The sequence below is a fragment of the Artibeus jamaicensis genome, unplaced genomic scaffold (genome assembly GCF_021234435.1).
Source record: "Artibeus jamaicensis isolate MK-2021 breed Jamaican fruit bat unplaced genomic scaffold, CSHL_Jam_final contig_1016, whole genome shotgun sequence".
Taxonomy (NCBI): Eukaryota; Metazoa; Chordata; class Mammalia; order Chiroptera; family Phyllostomidae; genus Artibeus; species Artibeus jamaicensis.
In genome coordinates, this window is record NW_026521195.1 from 478,394 (window position 1) to 495,582 (window position 17,189).

Here is a 17,189-nt window from a genome sequence, read left to right on the forward strand (position 1 = left end):
ATTTTCCCCACACCTTGAGGTTGGTCGAGGGTCCTCTGTCAGAAGCCCCGTGGGGCCAGGCTTAGAAGGAGACTGGCCCTGGGAGGTTCCCCCAGGCTCCCCCAGGCCCAGCAGTCAGCATGCCTCAGGGATGCAGCAATCAAAGACCTGGTTCACACCCCTATGTCCAGGTTGTTACAGGTCCTCTCTGTCCCCTTTCAGGGCAGGCCTGGCCCCATAACTGGTTACCCTGTTCTTCTGAGTCAGCTTCCCCCCTGCAGCTAGACCAGGTGGCCCTGGTGGGGCCCACCCCAGCTCCCCACCTCTGGGCAGTGTTCCCCACGACTGGGGCTATGTCCGGTGGGCACTCCTCACACCCCTCTGTCCTCAGCTGCTCCACCTCTGGGCATTGAGCCTGTCTCCCAATGATCGGCCCACCACCTGCCTCTTCCCACTGGCCAGCTGGTTTGTGTTCTCAGATTCCCACCCAACAGCAGCAGACTTTTCCACTCATGTCCTATCTCAGCGAGTCTCACAGATTTCCTCCTGATGTCTACTTCGGCCCACACTTGTGAGCCACATATGTGTCCTCATCTCCTGCCTCCTCCACAGGCAGGGACAGTGAGCAGCACCTGCTCTGGTCACCGGGGTGCTTATTCCCAGCACCTTGTGCAGGGTGGGCTGTGTCTTGTGTGAGAGAGGAGTGAGAAAGCATGGCATGACTAAGGAGCCTGTCAAGTGCTTAAACTTCACAGATGGCAATAAAGGGATGGAGAGCGACTCTCAGCTTAAATAGGCCAAGGATTGAAAGGATGGCTTCCATTCTGGATGACAGTCCAGTAAAACGGGCTCCTGAGGGAGGTTGGTGGGGGCAAGTTTAGTTGAAAATGAATTGCTATTTGGTGTCAAGAATCTTTAAAATGCTGCAGACACTCGTTCCTGTAAAGAGTTCTCCTGGCAGCATCTATTCTCTTTGCTTTAAGTTATTCCGCATTCCAAGACTCAGCCGACCATCACAAGGCGATCGATGACCTGGCCTTCTTACAAGACATGCAGGACCTGGCCACTGAAATTTGTGAAGTGATGGACAAGGCCACCAACTTAAAAAAGCTTTGGGTGGAAGGATCCAAGACTCCAGGCAAGTACCTCTCTCCCACTGTCAATGCCAGACCAGGACTCAGGCTCGGGCTGGGCCCTCGAGGCTGTGGGCACCCACAGTGCCCTTGAAGTCCTGTCTGCGAAATGGCCCCTCACCACACCCACCATGTAGGAGCCCAATGCCCAGAGACACTTGTGGAGGGTGAAGCTAGGTTTCTACCACTTCCCCTGGGACGGCACCTTGGGCTCAACCTTCGGGGAGGCTGCAGCCCAGCCTCGCCTTCGCTCCACAGGTCCCTTCTCTCCATTCTCCCTTCTCCTTCTTTGGTTGTGAGCTTCCTTTCTCACTCCCTCTTCCTCTATTTTTAGATCTGACCCCACCTTGCGCACGCGCGCGCACACACACATACACGCACACACACTACCTTGATCACTCGATTCCTCCTTCTGGTAGGTCTTTCTATGTTGGTAACACTTTAATTCTGGTCTTGGACGTTTGGACCTCAAGGGTGGGGAGCGGGTAATTGCTTATCTTTACATAGCTCAGTTATTGCCTACAAGCTTCATCAGTATGTTGGGGTCACAGTGATCCTGCCCCTCCCTTTTTAAACACAACCCCATCCAGAGTTGCCAAATAAAATGCAGGACATTCAAATAAATTTGAATTTCATGTAAACAACAAATAACTTTGTTAGTATTAAGTTTGTTTTCATTTACTAAATCTTGTATCCCTAAGTATTCACTTCCAATTCTTCTTTTTATATAAATTTTTTCTCTTTATGGAGTAATATGAGGAAGTAGAATAAGAAGTTTGGCAGCAGAATGAAGGTGATATTATATATTATTCCTAAGAGAGGAACCAATACCTTTGTGCAGGATGGAGCAAGGTGGGACAGATTTCACAATGGACCAAAGGCCTTACCAAGAAACCAGGATAGCTTCAAAGACCAAATGATGGAGCTCTTATATTAGGCGCTGTTGTGGGATCATTCTGTAACAGACGGGGAGAGAGAGACCTGAGTCAGGAGATCCCCCTGCCACCTGCCCCAACCCCTCCCAGTTCTTGTCTCACTCACAAGAAAATACTACAAGCAAGAGACAAACATTGATAGTGGCAATGAGATGGCAAGTTTAATTTTGATACACACACTAGCACAAAGCTGCCAGCAGCCATCGGGCTAGTCCAAATGGCCCACATATAGAGGAAATAAAGTTGTTAGTAAGCTTATCAGTAAGTTTGTTCTGTAAACTTGGGCCAAGGCTACAAGTGGGTACTTAGCTAATCTAAGTATGCTGACTACTGGGGTTCAGGGGTTATATACCTTAGTCGGCTTCTAGGTTCCTCTTCTTTCCCCCCTTCTAAACCGTAGGAATAATGTGCAGCTAGGAAGGCTTTCTTTCTCAGCTAGTAAAGGCTCTTTGTCTTAGTGAGATGGTTACAGAAGCCCCTGTTCTCAGCACAGTCTCCAGGACTCATCCCTCCTCCTTGTGATGCCCAGGACACCCAGCAATCATGTGAGAACGAGCTGGGCACTACTGACTTAACTGATGAGGCAGGTGTCCCTTTTGGTTCTAACCTCCTGTGTTATGTTCTTTGTTAGACTGGAATGGTGAGGGGCCTGCCTTTATTTCCTCTCTGGCCCCTCACTCCTAACTGCTACCTAACAATTCTATTTTTATCAAATTTGTTTTTCAAGTAAGATTTCAACATTCCATTAAAGGAAAACTAATTTTTTTTTAGAGGAAATTGATCTTCAGTTGATTTTCAGTTTCCTACTGTCTGAGTCATTTCCCATATCTGTGTAAAAGGAAACTTCCTCTGCTCAAAACAAAGTGTGGTTTTCTACACTAGCCAACTTTTCAATTCTCTGTAGATACCCACGGGGTCTGAAAAATCTGTTTCACTTTTTTTCTTCAACCTTATTTGTTTCCTTTTCTTTCTTTTCCCTTCGCCTTCTTTGTCCCAACCTAAATGCTCATGATGCTCGTGGAATTAGAGATTGATAACATTGTACGTTTTCTGCAAACTATTGAAATGTGGTTTATCAGTTATTTTCCAGGAATTCACTTAACATCAGTGTGTTCTGGAACTTGAAAGTAGGGTGTAATCCTGTTCTGGGCTCAGGTTCAGGGTCCGGACGTTTGATTTGGGAACTAAAATAGGCGCTCAGCAAATGCGTCCCGATGGCTGAGGGAACTAATATGTCCGACATCTTCTTCATTGCAGGTTCTCCTCGCGGTTTCAGTTTTTTAACAGTAAGTACCGTGACACAAGTTTGAAACCGGCCTTCGGAGACATGACGGTCGCGTTGAAACACTGGTTTCAGTCTCCTCTGTTCCGGGGAAGCAGTCCCCAAGCACATACGCTGAAAGAGGATCCGGTCTGGGGGCAGGAGGTTCTGGGAGACGGGGGCATGGCCTTGACCTCACGGATGTGAGGCTGGCGCAGCGTCCTGCGTCTGGCCATCCCTCTGCCTCGCCCAGGGCACAGCTCCAGCGCGGCCCCCGGGCAGCCCCAGACGGGTCTCTGCGGCGCCCCAGGCGGAACCTCAGATGGGCTCAGAGAAGGGTCCTGCACATTGAAAGCGTGGAGATAATAAGGGGTCGTCCATATCCGTTCATTCTGACTGGAATGCACTGGCTCTGAGTCCTTTAACAAACCGGGAAAGGAGCGGGAGGGGGACTAAAGCAGGAACTCGGAAGGAAGTTCCCGCCGAACTCGGAAGGAAGTTCCCGCCCCGGCGGGATCTTATTGGTTGAAGGCACACACTCCTTGTGCGCTTCGGGTTTTTTTTTTCCGGCCGGCCCACAATTCCAGGCACCCCGCTGTTTGGAAATGGGTCCCTGGGGACCGCGAGGTCCGCGTGTCGGCCTGGCTGCGGAGCCCCTTTGGCTCAGCAGGGCAGTCCCAGCAGTGAAGCGTGTTTGCGGCTCCTGCGCCTGCGCCGCCCGTGGGCTGGGCTGGGGGCGTCCCAGAGCCGGGAGGGGACTGTGACTCCGGAAAGACACGGAAACACTGCAGGAAAGGCCCTCAGGGCCCGGTTTCAGTGAATGGTCAGCAGCGGACATTTTGTCCCCGTGGCACATGGGATGACGCGGGGGCATTTGGTGGTGTTCCCTTGAACGCCCGGTGAGGCCCAAACCCGGCCGCAGAGACAGCGTGGCCTGGGAGAATGCGCTCTGCGTTCCACAGGAGGAGCGTCTTTCCCTTTTTCCCTGAGTCTCACCCCCGGCCTCCAGGGAAGACATCTGGTCATGTTGGCAAAATACTCTTTTAGCCGCGACTTTGTATGCGGCGTTCCCCAGACTGGAATTCTATCAGTTGTGCCACAAAAACAGCCTTTCTGGGGGTGAGACCGGGGGTCGGGGGTTTCGGGTGTGGAGAAAGCGTTCGGTCGTAGACGATCTGCCCTGCACGTGGCTGGGCTCCGCGGCTGCAGCGGAGTGGAGGTTACGCACAGCGGGCGTTCCATCTTAACTCTAAGATTGATCCCACAGCAGTCTGAGAGCTCGGGGCAGCGCGTTACAAAAGCAGACCTCTCTGTTTTCCTGTTCGTGCCTGCACAGGGTTTAAAAACCCAGCCTCACTGAATCAGTTTTAGATATTACCGGTTCAAAATACTGACATACCCAGCATAGTCCGTGCTCCCTGGGGTTCTAGTTTCTTTCACACGTTTGCCTCTCCCACCCTGGATCATGTAATTGATCAAAACCAAAGAGGCAAACTCTTGTGGTTTTTTTTTTGTTGTTAGATGGATCTCAATAAGACAGAGGAGGTGATATTGAAATTGGAAAGCCTTCACCAACAGCCCCAAATCTGGGATTTTCTACTTTTGCTGCCCAGACTGTTCGCAAACATGATCCACGCTGACCACGGCCTCGGTGATGGGGTGCAACTTCTCCAGGCAGTCCTGAAGTAAGAGAGGAAGAAATAACGAATTATAGGTGTAGGGGGCTTCCTACATTTCTGAGATCTCAGAACATCTGAGGGTTGGGTCAGACTCACTCCACAGAGGCCTGCGTGTTACTGAGTCTGTGGACCCCATGCACTGAGTCCACCCTCAGGTTTCCCTGTGGACCGGCCTGTCCATGGGTGGAGAAGGGGCTGCCCCAGTCCCCGTGGGTGAGGGGGCACTAATGCACATCTGAGAGATGCGCCACTTTATCTTTCTCAAGTCTGGACACAAAGAGCCCAGGGGCGTCAAGGTGGATGTGCAGGCCCTGAGTCTTCCCCTGGTGGGGCCTTCTGTTAGTGAGTGTGGGCTTGTCTGAGCCCGGAGATCCTGCTGGGGGGACTCTTACTTTAAAGGTGAGTATTTTAAAAACAGACACACAGAGGGAAAGCACGCCATCTGCCATAGTGAGTGTCTGACGGCCGGAGGCACAGCATTGGCCAAAGAGCACAGGAAATCGCCTTCTAGCACGGGCGCTCCCAATGCGTCCCTCAACCACGTGGGCGGTGCCTGATGCACCCTGCTATTTGGACAGCCTCTGCAGCCAAGATGTTCTGAAATTTCATAGGAATTGAATCCTAAGGTTCTTCCGGCAGAAATAGCAAATATATCTTCAACAACCATACATACCAACTCATGGAATAAAATGAAATGCATTGTTTTTGGTGCAGCAATCAAGTCTGAAGCTAAATATGGGAGTCCTAAAACACTTTAAATGCTCACACTAATTCCTGTTGGGAAAACATATTGTCTAGAAAATATTTTATTTATCTTTTACTATAAGTCTTGAGTATTATCTTGAAAACTTGGTAAGTTGAATTTGTCTTTATTTTTTTCTGATACTAATATGGTTCTCTTAACATTATAGGGTCTTAAATTCCACCAAGGAGCTTCTAAAGATGGAGAAGTTTCATATACTTGAAGATGAGCAAATGAACTTTCTCTTGTCATTTGTGGAATTTTTGGAAAAATTGTTATTGCCCAATTCTTTCAACTCACCCAGTGGGCCCACTGAGACCATTCTAAATACAAGTCATGTGTGGGTAAATCATTTAAAGGGTTTAGAAAGAGAGCCATCTGGTACTGACACTCAGAAACTTTGGGAATTTGGCAAAGAGATGATTGAAAAAATAAAAACTCTCGAAAAGGAATCAAGCTATATTTTTAGACTTATAGAAACAATACTTTTTGAAATTAATCCCAAACTACTGGAATCGTGGATGTACGGCATTCCAAAAGGAGACAGAGCTAAGTTGGAAACTTTGTCTACACTTTTAAATTTTTCCGTTCTAGGAAATGAGAGGATTCTGAGTAAAAGCTTTAACTTTTCTCAGTTGTTCCATTTGGATTGGCCTAAATCATCAGCTGTGAAAATGGATTTTGTTTATCTAAGTGAAACTATACTAAGGAGTCTTAATGAGTTTGGATTTCTGGGGCCAGAACAAGTCTCAGAAGCTCTGGGCACGGTGTATGCTGTCAGGAACGCATCTGACCACTTCTCAGCCCTTTCTGAACCCCAAAAACAAGAAGTAGATAAAATATTGACTCATTTATATCTAAATGTCCTTAAGGACAAAGATACAACTTTTCTTTTGCAGATGTATTCTTCATTTTACCAATATATTTATAAATTCCCGGGCATTCAGAGTAGAGAGTCTTTGCTGTCTCCGCTTACACAAACCTCAAAACCCATTTTGGATATCATAAAACAATTTAATTTTCAAAACATCAGTAGAGCATTTACATTTTTATATGAGACAACAGAATTTCTTGGAGGGATTTCTGAGTTATCTTACTGTCAACAGTTGCTTTCTGTTTTTAACTTTCTGGAGCTTCAAGCCCACTTCCTGGTGTCTACAGAGGGCCCAGTGTGGGAAGCGACCCATACGACCTTGATAGGCCTCAAGCAGCTGTTCATGGAAGACGAAGATTTTCGTGTTTCTTTATTTCAGTATATGAATCAGCTCTTGGAGGGTTCAGCGGAAACCTTGCTGGGTAGCGAATGCTTTGCTCGGGATAACAAAAGCACTCCTGCTATGAATCATTCATCAGATGGGGAGTCTCCCTTGACTCTCCCATGGGTACAGGTTCTTTCAAACTTCTCCACACATGATGGCGTGTTCAGTGAGGTGAAGGCTCTGCACTGCTTCGTCTCATGGCTGCAGATGTGGGCTGAGATCTGGGCAAGCACGGCTCAGGTGCTACAGTGGGACACAAATGTCTTCACTCCCCTCCATGTTGGCCTCTCTCAGTTTTTGGATGAACTGGAAAGTGACGTGAAAATTTCTGAAAGCTGTTGGGGGCAATTTCCTACCCAACACCCTGTGAGACTCATGTTACAGCTACTTAAAAATCTACCTCTGGGGGGTGGCTTCGGTGACCGGGATGGGTTTCTCACTCCCAGGCGTCCCTGGGCAGCGCTTCGTGGTGCACTAGTCAGAGTCAAGTCGCTACCCCTGGACCAAGTTGAGCGATCCCTCTTCACTGTGGAAACTGTCCTGCGTCAGCTGGAGGCATTTCTGTTGAACACAAGTGGTACCAGGGAGTTTTTCTCTTCCCTGCTTGGTGTCTTCATGGAGTTAAGCAACACCTCGGAACCTAGAGATAGACACGTACACTTGATAGATCACTTTCTTTCAACTAACCTTACAGATTATGAAGTACACCTTGAAATTATCATTACTGATCTTAGAGAAACAATATTATTTCTTAGAAATGTGTCACATGACCAAGATTTATTGTCCTGTGCTGATATTTTCCAAAATCTTACTGAGTTTATTTTGGGAGATGGCTTGTTACATGTAAATACTTCACAAAGGACATTGCATATCTTGGCCCTGTTAAATTCCTCCTTTTACTCTGAGGACACCCTTAACAGTCTGAAAGGATGCATCAAATGGGTGGATAGCACAAACCATCTCCATGGGACAGCTAACCCCAGTGCTTCACAAGACCACCTTCAGGCTGTTCTGAGGAGTTTCAGAGACATGGAAAATAAAATTAACTTGACATTGATGCTCATTACTTGGATGTTGAATACAGTGGAACCTGGCTGTTCATTGAATACGTCAAATATAAGTTGTGTGAACATGTACTTTAAAAACATAACTGAATTTCTACATGTTATTCTTACTGCAGTCTTTGAAAAAGAAAAGGTACCAAAATTTGAGATGTTATTAACTCTTTTAAATGATTCCACAAACCAAGTAAGGATGATTATCAGCAACTTAACCAGAGACTTTGAGCTTGCATCTCCACCCACCTGGAAACGTTTTACTGAGTTAATTCTACGACCCATAGAAATGTCAGATGAAATTCCTAGCCAATTTAAAAATATTTGGCTGCATTTAGTAGCTCTGGGGAAAGAAATCCAAGAACTTGTGAGAGATATTTTTCCTAGCATTCTGGAAAATAACCTTTCTTCTAAAGCTGAAATGTTTTTAAGTATATTTACTACCAGTCCAAAGGAAAAGGATATAAGTCATCTAGGCCATTCACTTTTTCATTTAGCTAGTTACCTTGCCTTCAACTTATCACATGATCTCCAAAATTCGCCCAAAATAATTCCACATGAAATAATGAAAGCTGTGGGTCTTGGTATTCAGTTGATTAGGGATATATTCAACTCCTTGATGCCCTCCATCCCTCACAATATTCCAGAAGATCCAGTTAGTCATAAAGTTTTAAAGAAGGTAAGTTCTCTTCTGCTTGCCCTGAAGAAAACAGACATAGACCTTCTGGTAGACCAACTTGAACAAGTTGGGGAAAGCCTAATGGATTTTTTAAAGAATATCAGTAGACCAGGTACTGATAACTTGGGGGTCAACTTGCTCGTTGGCTTGATGGAAAAGTTGGTAGACAGCTCCCATGCTTGGAACGTCAATCACCTGCTGAGGCTGTCCCGCCTGTTTCCTCGAGAGGATGTGAATGTCGTGGTGGGCCTGTACTATGCCCTTCCTCACGCTGCCAGGCTCCTGCGAGGAGTCCTGGGTCACAACATCACAGAGATTCTCCAGGACGTCTACAACTTCACGGTCCTTCATGGCACAAGCATTTCTAATGTCACCAAGGAAGACTTCACTGATGTGATAAAAACTCTTCTGGACACCATTGCACTAGTATCAGATAAACCAACCATCCTTGCAGAGGTTTTAACTTGCCTTCCTGTGGTTTGGTGCTGGAATCACACAACTTCTGGATTTCAACAGAATTCAAAGTTAGAAGCCTGTCATGGCCACTTCTATAGCAAAGTGGCCAGTATTCTTGACAGCCTCCACCTTTCTCCCCCAGATGACATTTCACAGTGTTCAAATGAAAGCGCACGGACAGAAGTAACTGGGAAAATAGCCTGCGCAATTCATGGATTATTGGACTGGACCTCCATCCTCCTGGAGTTGTCTGAAGTCTTCCATGTCAAAACTCACATGTTAAGACATGTGAGAACTGTACAGGGAGTTTGGCAAAAGGTGTTACTGTTTGTCCCATCTTCTGGAAATCAGAGCAATGGCAGCATCTCTGGACTCTGTCCTAGTGGCCCTATAAAGCAGGTTGCTTTACAAATCATAGAAACACTTAAAAATGTCAATTTTACAAAAGTTACACCAGATGGAAACATTCTCGATAAACTAGCTACTTTAAACAAGATCCTTAACAATGAAGGCACAGAGGCATCTCTTAGAAATATTTCCTTTTATTTGGAAAGGCTGATAAAATTGATTTCTGGTGACCAGAGCCTAGGAAATAATACTCACTCTCTAGACTCTCTATTCATGACCTTTCTGAATGCAAACCTTATAGGAAGGAATTTGAAAGCACTATCAAGTTTTCTTAAAAAACGTGAAGCAGCTTACAATTTTAAAGATCTGTGGCTTAAGTCTGAACAAACCATGAAAGATCTAAACCGTGAGTTAAATAGCAGCCTGTTCCCTGAAATTAACAAAGAAATTCAAACAATTAATTCAGTGGCTCTTTTAAATATAACTTTGCAACTTGCCCATTTTTTGGAAAACCCAAATTCATCACAAGCATTAGAGATAACTGAGGATTTTCCATCAGTCATGAAAAACTGGCTTCATAAATATGCAAATGAAGAATACTTCAGAATGATACAAACATTATTTCTTGTTACAGCCAATGGGAGTTCACCTGATGACACAGCTTTGTTGACTGCAGGTATTATTACCTTTCTGGGTTATCTCAGGAACATTTCTAGAGAAGGTAATTTTAATGTTGGCCTTCTTACTCAGCTGGTAGGCCAAGAGCAGCCATCTAATGTCTCAGTTGTTCGGTTGCTTTTAGAAAGCTTCCTGATTAATTCAGTCAGTAACTTAGCTGCGAATTCTCCAGAAGCCACTTGGAGTTTAAGTGACAGTGACCTTCACATCATGGATCTCTTGAACCTCACCTTGACCCTAACAAAGTCAGGAAAGGGTGAGAGGGTAACTCTGCCTCCAGGAAGCACAGTGGAGTTCATGGAACAGCTTCGGGAAGCATTCGTCCCCCTTTCGGGAAAGGAAAACCCTGAGAACAAAGTGTCTCTCCTGCTGAGGGGCTTCCGCGGGGTCACCGCTGTGGAGGTGAGGTGAGTGTCCTGTGTGGTGCGTGGCTGCTGTGCAGCCCAGGCCCCGCGGTTCCCTGGGGTGCTCATGCACACCAGCCGTGGCATAGGGCCCGGTGCCTCAGAGTGCTCTTGGAGTGGCTTTTGTCTTAGTGACCCTTTATGAACCTTAGTGACCCTCGAAGCCGTCGAGGTGAGTCATACTGACGATTGTTGTTGAACTAGGGAACATATGGAAACCCAGCCCTGGCAAAGATAATCACTTATTACACTTTCAAACATTTTCGGGTTATGAAAGTAATGATGAAATTCTATTTTATATAAAACAAAAATTAGTTTTTGAATATTTATGTGTATAGAATATCACCATCATAATTCAAATTAATGTATGACTAATCATAACTAAGGGCTTTAAATATTTTCAATTTATCTACTGTGATGTTTATTCATATTTGGAATTGATAAAATTCCAAAAATTGAAAGCTAAGAGTCGCATTGTTTTTTTCCCAACCTCCTTTTTGTCCCTTTGAAGCTGGCTAGAGCGGAGGCTGGAGGTAACCCTGGGGGTGGTAGGATGCCCGTTGCAGTCAGGGCCCCACCGCAGGAGTAGGGCCAGGATGAGGGGCTGGCCTCCCGAGTTTGGGGGCCGGCTAAGCAAGTCCCAAGTCAGGAGAGCGGTCAGAAAGGGGCACTTGCAGGCAGTCCCACTCATAACCACATGTCCTGAGTGAGATGGGAAAGCTGCCCTGGGTGGCTGTGCAGGGACTGAAGTGGTGGGCCCACAGCGACTCTGGCCCGACTGAAGTGCAGCAGTTAAAACCCCACAACTCACCAGAATGTGTGCTACCTGACGGTGATTAATAGATGGCCCTGCACACGACCATGTCGTTCTCCTGGCCAGGGGAAGGGTTGCTCGTGGGTGTTTGTCTGTCTGCAGCTCTAAACCACAGTACAGGAATGACTAGTCTCGCCAGCATGGTTTTAGGCCCAGCCACCTGTCTGCCCGCTGAGCACAGGCCTGCACACTCTGTTGCCCTGAGCAATGCACGACCCTGTGTCTGGTTTCCTGCACCATCGCCCGACCCTCAAAGGTGTCAGGTGACCACAGAGTCTCCAGCCTACCTGGAGCTCCTGGGAATGTGCGGAAACCATCCCCATCAGCTCAAGGATGTCAGCGCTTGTCCACAGCATGCGTCATCGTTACGCTCAGTTCTGCGCTGATGCGTGCACGGTGCCCTGGAGCTGAAGGGGTGCTTGGACGTGAGGCAGGGGCCCCGGGCTCTGGAGGCGCACGCCCATGCACATCTGCATTGCTTTGTGCAGTAGGTGGTCCCGCAGAAGCCGGAAGGACATCCCTGCCCATGAGGCTCAGTGATGACCTCACCCTTTTTTCCTCCTCAGTGCTGCTGGACTGTGTGAGGACTCCCAGCCACCCACGCAGCCCCCAGCAGCCACGGCGACTCTGCGGAGAGTAAAGATGCTGGTTCTGCGTGCGCTCCTCACACTGGCAGGTGGGCTGCTCGTTCAGGGTCACCCCACTCTGTCCGAGTGTCGCTGCGTCTCCTCTCCGGCCAAGCTGGGCTTGTGGTTGGAGACGCTGGGGGGCTCCATGTGCACACAGTCCTGAGTTGTCCCTTCCCAGCTTCTGGAGAGCTGTTCACCAGTGAACAAGGAGTGTAGGGGTAGACTGGGCTTGGTTCGGACCTGCCCACTTCCCTTCCCGGACAAAAGCCTCCTCACACCTGAGAATCGATTCCTCTTTCGGGCGAAGAAACAGGAGACCTGAGTGAGGGGTGGCAGGAGGCAGCAGACCCCTTTGGGTGCAAATGAAGCCCCACTTGTCATGTAGGCTTTGTTTTTGGAGAAAGTCTGTGTCCCATCAGAGGTGTTGCTCACTGGCAGCACTGTGAAGGTAGAGCACCAGCATCTAACTGCACCCAGACCTGCCGGATGCCCCCACGTGGAGGTGTCCGGGGGCATCAGGGGCCGTCACACACCCTCCCTCACCCGCCCTCACCCGACAATCTGAGCCCAGCCCGAAGGCATGACCATTTTGACCCTTCAGTCAGCTAGTGTGATGGCACTCAAAGGAATGAAATGCTTATTAGCACCTGGATTTATCTTTATTTTGCCATTCTGTGCTGCGGCTGCTAAATTCATAGAGCCTACTTGAAATTACATTAGTAATAGGAAATTAATTCTGAATCTTTACATTTCATTTTAAGAAAACTCAAGTATTCATCCTCAAGCCTGACCGAGAAACAGCCTGTCACTCCACTCTCCTTATCAAACTGTCCATTTGTTCAGTGGACTGGGGGGGTGGCAGCAAGCCCAGGAAGGGTTCAGGCACCTCCCTAGGGGGGTTTGGGGTGGACCAGGCCACGACGACTGTGGGAGAGCTGGGTGTGCAGCATAGGACCCACAAACCCAGGGGGGGCCTCAGTGGCTCAGTGTGTTGACCTCCTTGTTTCCCAGATGGGCAAACTGTGTCCCAGAGAGTGGATGGAGGTGCTCGGGCTTCGCTGCAGTCTGAGGGGCCAGCAGGAGCGGAGGGGCAAGCCCAGAGTGTGGTGGGGCTGGACCGCCCGAGCAGAGGGTCCAATGTGTCCCAAAGCCAAGCAGAGGGACAGTGGCAGGTGGGTCAGGACATGTAGTCAGGTCTTCGGAGGCAAGGAGAGGCACATGGAAGGGCCAGAATGTGGAGGGTGGAAATCCCGAGAGCGGCGGCTTGAACAGTGGCTATAGGACAGTGTCAGGGGCAGGCCCTGTCTCCCAATGGCCCAGCACTCCCCCCGTCACCACGACATCTGTGGCCCAGCCTTACAGTCCCTGTAGGTGTGGGGCTCCTGACCGTGCTGCTGTGCCTTCCTGGGGCAGAGGGCCCGCCGGCCCGGGAACACATGCTGCATCACCTGCCCCTGTGGCGTTTCCCTAAGAGGTTCCCTTAGAGATGCACTTTGTGTTTTTGCACAAGGAGCTCAGCTTCCAAAGTCAGAGCGGGAGCAAGACTAACGAGCAGACTCTGGTATGTTTCAGGCACTCTACACTGTGCCCAGTTGTGTTGGTTTTGTGACGTGCCTTTGAGAAACGTGGAGGTACTGTAGGAAGCAGGCCTAAATTTACTCTCTGATTGAAAAAAAATGAAAGGTTTTGTTCCTCATGAAACACAGTTAATCTTCCATAATGAACAATGGGAGAATATTTACCAATCACTGAGCAGGTGTGGAGCCACGTACTGGGCTCTTGCAGTGACCTGGGACAGGGAGTATGCAGAGCCCTTCTCCACCCGGCCCACTACATGCGTGTGCAGTAGTGTCCATGCAGCTGGGTTGCAGGCACCCTGGGCGGGCTCTGAAAGGCAGGTGGAGGGGAGGTGGCTGCAGGGCAGGAGGTGCAGGGGCTGTGGGGGACAGGAGGACATGGCGGGAGCCGGCGGGGAGGCGTCTGTAGGGGGCTGTGGTTGGCCCCCTAACAGCCATCTGCCTTTAGGAAGAGCCAGGCTCAGAGAGGAAGGCTTTGGAGCCTCAGAGGGGGCTGGCCAAAGGGATGGGGCAGTGAGGGGACGCTGTCCCTGGGACCCAAGAGGCAGGCTGGGTGGGAGCCCTCCCTCACCCTGTGTGTCAGCTCTTGCCTCTGCTCGGGGCCAGGGCAGAAACGGGACTGCCCGGGGCAGGCCCAGGTGAGGGGGCGCCCCAGGTGCAAAAGGGGGGCCTGTTTGGGGATGTGCTGGAGGGAAACGAACTCTTGCACATTCAGGGAGGCCCAGGAGAAACGAGGTGGCGGGTTACATTTGGGACGCAAAGGCACGGCTTTCCCCTCGAGTTCCGATTGTTCATTTGGGTGATTTAAGGAGTCTTTGTGAGTCTGTGTCACTTTGGATCTGTATGAATGACACTGTGAGTGCAGCTAGTTGAGGAGCAAGTCACTGCTGACCCCTTGTCTGCGTGCTTCTTCCGGCAGAGCACCGGTCCGTGGCCGAGGACCTGCTGTGCGCCGCCCTGATGCGCAGGCCAGGCTGGCTGCCGCGGCTGGTTGCAGCTGCTCTGCAAGCAGCCACTGTGCTGCGTGACCTCTACCAGGTAAGCTGTCTCTCACTTGCTGACCGTGCTGCGCTGGGGGACGCCGGTGGTCAGGGCTGCAGAATGAGGGGCACCCTCCCCTCTTGGGTTTACCCCAAGGTGCCCTGGTGGACTGCCCAGACTCCCGGGAGTGGGCTGCACAGTTCTCAGGAAGTTTGCAAGCTGGCTGTTATGAAGACACATCTTTAAAATCAAATTGTATAAACATATGATTGAGTGGTGCTGAAAAGGTGACTGATACTCCAGACTCATAGCCCCTCGTCACTTCAGCCTGTTCATGCTGGGCTCTGCCACTGTGCTGGCTCATGCCCGCCGTGTGTGCACAGTGCTGTGCTGCACGCTGCTGCACGCCCTTCCCAGTCCTGTGCTCAGGGACTCACGGTGCAGCTGGAACGAGGCCACTGTGGCAGCATTCGCACCAGGGACACTGGCAACTTGTACAAAGAAGACACTTGTCCCCATAGAGCCTGTGGTTAACCAGCCCATCCTGGGCTCTGACTTCCTGAACCCATGGCAAGTGCCCGGAGCACGTAGGCTAGTGAGAGCCACGTGGTGCTGGCCTTTGTGTTAATTTGGACAAGAGCCCAACAGAGTCCAGGCTGGGCTTCAGTGTAGAGCCGGACCTGAGATGGGGTGTTTATCTGGGGCAGGCCCCCTCCCGGGTTAATGACTGCTGGGCCTGCGGCAGCCTGACCTGCTCGGGCCACAGGGGCCGTGGCGGCATCTGCCCAGGCCTGGGCGAAGGCCTGCCTTGCTCCCTGATCTAGTTCCGAAGATTGTGCATTGCTTCTGTGTTAGGGTAACTCCGCCTAATTGTCTGTGCAGTGAAAGGCGGGTTTGCGTGGGAAGTCGAGAGAGCAGAGGCAGTCCCACCACTCATCTGTGAAGCCATGAGCTGGAGTGGGTGTGGGGGCTGAGGGCCGAGTCCTCAGCCTGGTGTGGCTTCGCGGTCTGTGTGGACAGGAGGCCCCGGGCCTGTAGAGAGTGGCTTTGCTGCCCAGCACTTTGTCCTCAGTCTTCTCAGGCACTGGGGCTGTGAGACCCGAATTCCCAGGTTGTACAGGTCTTTGTCAGCTAGTGAGTGTGGGTAAAGACAGAAAGCAGCACAGCACAGAGCCCCGGTGCACGGCTTCGAGTGCCGAGTGAAGTTCACAGTAGGAACACAGGCGAGGTCCTCTGGCTTCTTAACAACTGCGTGAAGACTGTACCCATCACTCGGATTATTACACGATTGTCAGTGATCAGGCTGCTAACAGCCAGGGGAGTATGGATGAAAAGCAGGAGTCTGTCTGATGTTACAAACAGAAGAACTTATCTCAGGATGCAGAGCTCCGGGGGTGGGTCTGTGATCCCAGGCCCCTCTGATCGCTCTCAGCGCACATCCTGTCCAGGAGGAGGGGCAGGAGGGGCCCAGACAGTTGGGCAGGCTGCAGGCACAGTGGCATGGTCATTCTCCCAGTCTCCACATCCACCTGGCTTTCCCGCTGTCAGCACGGACTCCCCTCCAAGGGAGCGTCTTGGCTGATTGGACGGCTGTGAGGTAGCTTCACTGCGAGCTCCTCACTCTTTGCTCGAGGCAGTGGAGAGTCACAGTGTGGAGCTGCATGAGGGCCAGAAATTGCTTCCACAAACGACAGATGCCTGGCCAGTCCCACACTGCTGGGAGGAGCCGAACTGGAGCTGGTGGCTGGACCTCCAGGCTGGATGGGGGCCTCCTGCCACCCCCGCAGCCTGTACTGCGGGCCCAGGGGAGCAGCGCTGTGCCTGCAGGGCAGACAGCGCCCCTGCCTGACTGGCCCTCAATGGGATCACCCTGGAGAAGAGGCTGACCTGCAGCCTCCCCATGGCTGCTCCCACCTGGCCCCCCCATGGTCTCGTGCTGGAGCGCCCCTTTCCTCCTCCCCAGTACAGATGTCGGAATCACGTTGAATTTAAGGATGAAATCCAGAGCAGGAATAGCAGAATGTGGAGACAATTTGATTTGCACATAGTGACCACTGGTTGAGCTGGAGGCTCCTCCCTTCGAGGAGGGCCCCTGAGCAGAGCCTGGGCCGGGGCTTCCTGCACGCGACCTGTGTTCCCAGAGCTGAGGGCCCACCGGCTCTCTGGTTCTGGGAAAACATGCTGAGAGCCCACAGTGTGGGCACGCTGCCCCGGGAAGCAGACGCGAGCTTCCTTCTGACCACAGCGCTGCGGTGTCTTCCAGGAGCTGAGGGAGACGTGGTCCTCGCCCCGTGTGCTCAGCTGCGAAGGTCTCGGCAGGAACCTCTCCCTTGCCGTGGAGCACCTCAGGAGCAGCTTGCTGCACACCAGCGCCCAGGGCTGTGCCTGTGCTTCTGCGCTGGACTGGGCCCCGCAGCATCTGTTCAAGTACGTCCCCGGGGGCCCGCTGCTCCCAGGTCTCCCTCAGGGATGGGCTGGCTCACGCCCTTCAGTGATGCACTTTAGATGGCAGTGTGCCGCCCCCTTCAGCACCTGTGTTAATGTGGGTGGTTTCTGAACCACACTGCGCTCCAACCCTTC

General features: G+C 50.6%; 1 protein-coding gene across 2 annotated transcripts in view; it reads left to right on the top strand.

Annotated features, from left to right (window-relative positions):
* ABCA13 (ATP binding cassette subfamily A member 13) overlaps positions 1–17,189 on the top strand; it is a 114,322-nt gene that overhangs the window by 4,509 nt on the left and 92,624 nt on the right. For both annotated transcript variants that reach the window (XM_053661418.1, XM_053661420.1), the window contains exons 2-8: positions 963–1,117; positions 3,305–3,333; positions 4,830–4,993; positions 5,899–10,611; positions 11,989–12,098; positions 14,548–14,666; positions 16,873–17,036. In XM_053661418.1, coding sequence (XP_053517393.1) covers positions 1,030–1,117; positions 3,305–3,333; positions 4,830–4,993; positions 5,899–10,611; positions 11,989–12,098; positions 14,548–14,666; positions 16,873–17,036 — 5,387 coding nt within the window. In that variant the 5' untranslated portion in view covers positions 963–1,029. The remainder of the gene's footprint in view (positions 1–962; positions 1,118–3,304; positions 3,334–4,829; positions 4,994–5,898; positions 10,612–11,988; positions 12,099–14,547; positions 14,667–16,872; positions 17,037–17,189) is intronic.